The 6,527-nt window shown below is 42.7% G+C and overlaps 1 protein-coding gene across 1 annotated transcript in view; it reads left to right on the forward strand.

The window, feature by feature from the left end:
• Window positions 1–1,321: 1,321 nt before the first annotated feature.
• Window positions 1,322–6,527, forward strand: part of LOC108564550 (zinc finger protein 609-like) — a 5,728-nt gene continuing 522 nt past the window's right edge. Inside the window, exons 1-5 of the mRNA XM_017923625.1 lie at window positions 1,322–1,557; window positions 1,638–2,506; window positions 2,564–3,223; window positions 3,281–4,159; window positions 4,221–4,778. Coding sequence (XP_017779114.1) covers window positions 1,322–1,557; window positions 1,638–2,506; window positions 2,564–3,223; window positions 3,281–4,159; window positions 4,221–4,778 — 3,202 coding nt within the window. The remainder of the gene's footprint in view (window positions 1,558–1,637; window positions 2,507–2,563; window positions 3,224–3,280; window positions 4,160–4,220; window positions 4,779–6,527) is intronic.

The following is a 6,527-nucleotide window of genomic DNA, read 5'->3' on the forward strand; positions in this document are numbered from 1 at the left end:
TAAGCTTCGCGCATCGAGAAGACGAGATCATGCGAGGCCTTCATTAACTACACCTGGTGCAGTAGAGGTGAAAGTGATTAGCGTTTCGGTGCGGGAATTCTAATTATCCGCGGAAAAACGAATCATAATTAATGTTTTACCTCCTCCTCGGTGCATACTCAAATCGTTTACACGGGAATTAATTGATTACTCCCTGGTTTCGTTTCATGAGGAAAAAGTCTTCTCAAACTTATTTTAAGGCGTTCAGTTTTATTAAATTGATTTTCACGCGATGATACTTTTATAAATAACGATTAGTGCGGTTTAATTTGTGGAGATATTTGCATTTTGATGGTGAAACTAGTTCAAGAACTTTCTGGGAAGCGGTAAAAGAGTGTGGGAAATATAAAGGGATGAATATCTTGTTTTTCTTTATTGTTTCTGTCGGGTGGGTCGTGTATCGTGATCATCTCGTGAATCAGAAGGATCTGGACGTCCCATTCCACTAAACTCGTTGACTTACTTATCAGGTCTCTGCGGCTCTCGACCGCATTGTGTATGCCGGTCGCGCGACTTCGAAGGGTTGGGTTTGCGAGAGTCGGTGGTGGCACAAGGGTTTGATGGGGTCGGTGGTGGTAGTAGCGAGGGTGGAAGAGCAGGAGGATGAGGTTAGTAAGAGGAATCGATATGAGAGCCGCCGCCGCCACCACACCCAGGGCATCATCAAAACGCGCACCCTCTCAACCCAACCCAACCTCGAAGAAGCAGTGACCCACCACCGATGTCGATCGATATACCTCGAAGACTATCATTTATCCTGCTGCTGCTGCTGCTGCAGACAAGCAACAGGTTTATATATGCCATAGATATATACAATTTATAAGCGATTGCCTCTCCTCATCAAGTATAATTCCCTGACGCTAAAGATCTATTATTAACTTTAAACGATCGACGACGGATAATACCATTTTAATAGCGCCGCATCAGGGACGTAACAAGGGGTTGGGTCCAACGATTACAGTTATTACAATCCCAGTTCCATTAATTTTGCACATCAATGATTTTCCATGAAACAGATATTTTACTGCATTACAGTTTAGTGATATTTTTTTACGAAATTAGTTTTAGATAATTATAAACAGTTTTTTTTTAATGGGATGAAATCATATTAATTTTTACTTAATGTCTCTTTGAATGACCCAAAGCCTTCTATTATGTAAAATGAACTGAAAACTAAATTTTCTTAGTAATATTACTTTATTACAATATTAATGAACGTTGAGTATGGAATTTATAATTTGCTGATGTACTAATGCTATAGTAATGATTATGATTATGATATATGATTTTGATGTGTTTGTTGCAGGAAACGAATGATGTTTGCGTGGGTACCAGCGTGGGTACAATAACGGAACCGGACTGTTTGGGACCTTGCGAACCCGGAACAAGCGTGACTTTGGAGGGCATCGTCTGGCACGAAACGGAAGGTGGTGTTCTCGTTGTGAACGTGACTTGGCGAGGGAAGACATATGTTGGAACGCTGCTCGATTGCACCAGGCATGACTGGGCACCCCCTAGGTATGTACACTCACGACTCACTGCTACGATGTGTGCTGCAGCGGTTACATAAACATTTCTTTATCTTTTCGTTCTTGCAGATTCTGTGATTCACCTACAAGTGACCTGGACACTCGTACCCCGAAGGGTCGGGGAAAACGCGGCAGGTCAGCGGCCGGCGCAACTCCGAGTACGGACCTCAGTAACTTCACGGAGACGAGGTCTTCGGTGCACAGCAAACTGAGGAACGGCGGCGCCGTCAAAGGTCGTCGCGGCGCCTCCAACGGATCCGCACCGCCGACGGCGCCTGCCTCACCCACGCCCTTCATACCGCCGCGACCGGAACCCTCGAATAAGAGGAAGAGTCGCGCTGGCGAAGAGGAGACGACCGCGAAGAAGACGAAAGTGTTGCCGGTGCCCCCGGCGACGATCCCCCCATCAACAAACAGCTCGTCAAGTCCACCCCCGTCTCCAGTGCTCCTCGAGTGCCCCGAACCCAACTGCTCCAAGAAGTACAAGCACATCAACGGACTGAAGTATCATCAGTCGCATGCTCACAACGCCGGCGACGATGAAGATACCAAGGACGTGACCTCGATGTCCGAGAATGACGAGAGCAACATCGAAGCTCCGAGCCCGGCGACACCCGTCAAGTCTCCAGAGAAGAGTCAAGACTCCTCTCCGTCGACCCCACAGAAGAAAGACCAAACGGAGTTGCCGCCGTCTATACTTCGCGGTCTCGAAGTACCCACTCAGCCCAGCACCCCTAGGAGTACACCTCCATCACCTGCCACTCCACAGAGTATACAAGACATGGGAGCACCTGCAGTTTCGCCCACCGTACCCGTACCAACCATCGACACTTCCACGAAAACCGTCGTCAAACCAGGCGTCTTGCGATATTCTTCTACAAACGAAGAATTTACAGGAGTTGCAGTTTTTGCAACGAACAAAGCACAAAACAACTCAGGTAAATATTTATTTTCCTTACGCAAAGATTTATTAATTATACAATTTATTTTTTTAGTACTTTCCGGCACGACTCTACCGAATCCAGTAAGCGTTCGAAGTTTAGTTCCAGAACCTGTACAGCAGCAGCAGCAGCAGCAACAACAAACTCAATCACAACAACAACAACCTCCTCCGCCTTTGCCGCTGGTGTTACCGCCGCAACAGCCTCAACCCCAACAGGTTCAGCAGATCCAGCAACCAGAGGTGATTCCTCCTTCGCTGCAAACTCAGTCGTTCGCCAATCAACTGCAGACATCGCAACCGACGTTCTCGCAGCCTCCGATGCTGTTGATACCCACCCAGAACATGGGCAGCCAAATGCCGCCGCAGAACTCGCCGTCTCAGAGCCCCAAACCGAATCCCGTGGCGCCGCAGTTCAAGGTGAAACCGACGGCTGCTCTGATGCCCGAGGACAAGAACAAAACGCCTATCAAGCCGTCGTTACCGCCGAGCTTTAAGAAGAAAAACCGCAAATCACCGGCCGGCAGTCCTGATCCACCGCTGCAGAACGATACGCCCGTCTTCGGCATGGAACAGGCGGGTCGCGACGAGGTGCAGAGTCCTGCCTATTCCGATATCTCAGACGATGGAGCTCCTGTTCTGGAGTCAGAAGATAAGAACAAAGCGGATAAGAAGCCGGACAATGCACAGCCCATGCCGCATATTCCTCAATACGGTAAGAAAATCAATACGCTTAATATTTTGAAAAACTAATCATTTTGCTTTTATTCAGGGATGTACGGTGGAATGTCTTTTTACGCGCAACCTCCTTACCTTGTATCTTCGGTGCAGCAGGCGCAAGAAGCGGCCAAGCAAAAGGAACCTGACAAGATCAACGACAAACTTTTGGAGAAAGAACAGAAGAAGGAAACGACTGCGGATTACCAGCAGAAGGTTATGCAGCATTACTATCCGTACAATCCGATGCAGTACGCTACGTACTCACCGTACGAACCTTCCTTCGGCTCGGTGCCGATTCTCGCGGATAACGCCGATAAGATCAAAGAGGAACGGATCAAGGAGAACCAGAGTCCCATCGATCAGACAGTTAAACAGCAGAACGCTCCCATTCCAAATCCCATACAGGTGCCGACGCCCGGCAAAGTGAAAAGTGCGTCGAGCGGTGGAGTCTCAGATTCGACGCCGATCAAAAGCAGCAGCAGCAGCAGCAACAACCATCACATGCCTGAATCGCCGTACAGCCATCGCAACAGTAACACTGCCTTCGTCGATCTGGATCATCAGAAGAACGATAACCATCAGATTCTTAAGGAGAGCATAGAGATCAAGAATCAGATGTCTCCGTACGTGTACTCGAGGCAGGCTCAGCAACAACACCACAATCAAAGGGAGCAGGAGGTCAGAAGGTTCTACGTGTTTGATCCTCACAGAAAGGAGCAGCATCAGCAACAGCAGCAGCAGCATCAGCAGCAAGTGCAACAACAACAGCAGCAGCAGGAGAAACAACAACACGTGCCTTCGAGCAAAAGTCAATCTCAGAGTCAAAGTATGAATAAACATTCTTCGAGTAAGGAGAGCAGTATTAAGAGCGAAGATAAAAAGGAGAAAGAGATTAAGCAAGAAGGAGTCAAACCAACCATGGAAACTCAAGGTAATAATAGTCTTTAATTTAATCTCAGATTATCAAATATAAATGATTTTTGTTTGTTTAGGTCCACCGCCTCCGCCCACGTCTCAACAGTACTACACCATTCATCCAAGTTACATGCAGTCTCCGCATTACGGGGCGCTGCCTTTCGATCCGAACCACCACATGTACCGCGGTATAATGGTGCCGGGGCCGTACAGCGGCAGTCCGTACCTGCACCCGCAGATGCCCAGGTATCACGGACCCGAGGATCTGTCGAGGGCTCAACCACCGTCGAAGGCCCTGGACATGCTGCAGCAGCACGCGAACTACTACTCTGCCCACAAAATCCACGAACTGCAGGAACGCGCCATAAAGTCGCCGACGCCGAAGACCTCTGTGGCGAGCAGCAGTCCTTCGGCTGTGGTAAGCAGCATGCCCACGGGCCAGGTCATGCCGCAGCCCATCACTACGCAGGCCGGTCAGCAGAACATGCCTGGTCAGGGTGGACCACCATCCGGTAAGCAGACGCCTGGCGATGCAGGAAAGGACAGTAGAAGTCCGCCTCCTCAGCGTCACGTCCATACCCATCACCATACCCACGTGGGTCTGGGCTACCCCATGTACCCGGCCACATATGGCGGTAAGTTGACAAATAGTTAACGCAAACGCTATCATTAAATCAATTCACAATAAACAAAGCAATCGTCGTAGCGTGCTGGATGTTATAAACATGAAACAAAAAAAAAATACCGAAAGAGGTAACGAATACATTTTTTCAAATTCAAGTTAATAATAACAACAACACACGGGTTTTTTATCGAACACACAGGACAATTTATAAATTGTAATGCATACAATGGTGATAATAATTTATTGTGATGGTAAATTAATTTGTTTTTTTTCCTTTCTTTCTTTCTTTCTTATTTTATAACATAGTGATTCTCTCTCTTTCTTTAACTATTTGTGACAATAATAGTACGGCAAATGTAAATAAGTGATGCGTTTCAGAATACAAAGCAAAACGAAAGAAAAAGTGAACAAAGAAGAAAACGAAGAAGTTAAAATAAATTTTAATGTTAATTTAGTGCGCTCTCCCTTGCTTAATCATTTGCAGCTGAAGAGTTACAAAAGACAAAAAAAAAATAATAAAGTGAAAGACACTCAACCAGAAGCCGAAATTTATTTATTTTGTTTTCAATATGTTCTGTTTATTTTCAATGAAATTCTTCCTTCTCGCATTTCTCACTTGTAACCACAACACAATCATTCTTTGATCTAGTCTACTCGTAGCATTGTATCATCATAAACCATCTTCTGTTTATTACCGAATTCCTACGTACAAGCGATTTGGCCATTGTCAAAGGAAAGTTATAACATTGTATATTATAAAATATCTCTGATTTCATTTTGTAATATATTATTCTATAAATAATATCTTCAATTAATAAACTATACTTAATTTTTTAAATTTCTATTGTTTATAATTGGTTTATAGCAATAACCGTTTCCTTGTAATCAATCAATCAATTAATCAATCAAAAAGAGTCATCAAATCGCTTAATTTAATATTATGAAAGAAATGTTAATATAGTTTTGTTTTTAATTTTAACAGTTAAATAAAAAGAAAGAAAACTTAATTTTTTTCATCTGATCTCAACTATTTCTTTTTAATCTTATTAACTTAAATGTTCTTCGTGTTTGTTTTTTTTTTTTAATATATATATAAATTTTTTCCGTTTTCCCAAAGTCCGAGAATATATTTGAGATCGTTTGAGAAGTGAAAATATAATGTATATTTAGATCATTTTTTTCGGAGACGACGCATTTTTCTTTGGGTTAACGCATAGAATTTAGGATGAGAAATAGTGGAGAAAATGTGTAGTTTCGTATTTTTTAGATTTAACGAAGAATTGTAGATTTTCTCACTTAAATGATAAATATTTTACCTTTTTTTTTTATATAATAATAACTATTATTACGTATAACAATAATAATAATAATATATAATCTGAAATTATGTAAACGATATTTTTTTATTACAAAATTTTGGTATATGGAGAGACACTTGTGTATGTAAAATGATAAGACAAACAAACGAGAACAGAATAACAATAACAAATTGGAGCAGAATTAGTTTAGTGTTTTAGGTGCAAATCGATGTGTTAATTTTTATGTTGTCTAATTATAGAAATTTTATGAAATAAAAAAAAAACGAAATGTAAATATATGCGAGATCAGCTAAAAAGAGAGTAATTACAATAAACGAATTATGTAGCAAAAAATAATTACATTTTTTTTAAATTTTTTTTATTTTTAGGTAAATCTAAATAATGCGAACTACAGCATTGCCGAAACCTTAGTTCTCTTGACTTTACCCAAGAAGAAGTTT

The sequence above is a fragment of the Nicrophorus vespilloides genome, unplaced genomic scaffold (genome assembly GCF_001412225.1).
Source record: "Nicrophorus vespilloides isolate i.1.1-1 unplaced genomic scaffold, Nicve_v1.0, whole genome shotgun sequence".
Classification (NCBI taxonomy): Eukaryota; Metazoa; Arthropoda; class Insecta; order Coleoptera; family Silphidae; genus Nicrophorus; species Nicrophorus vespilloides.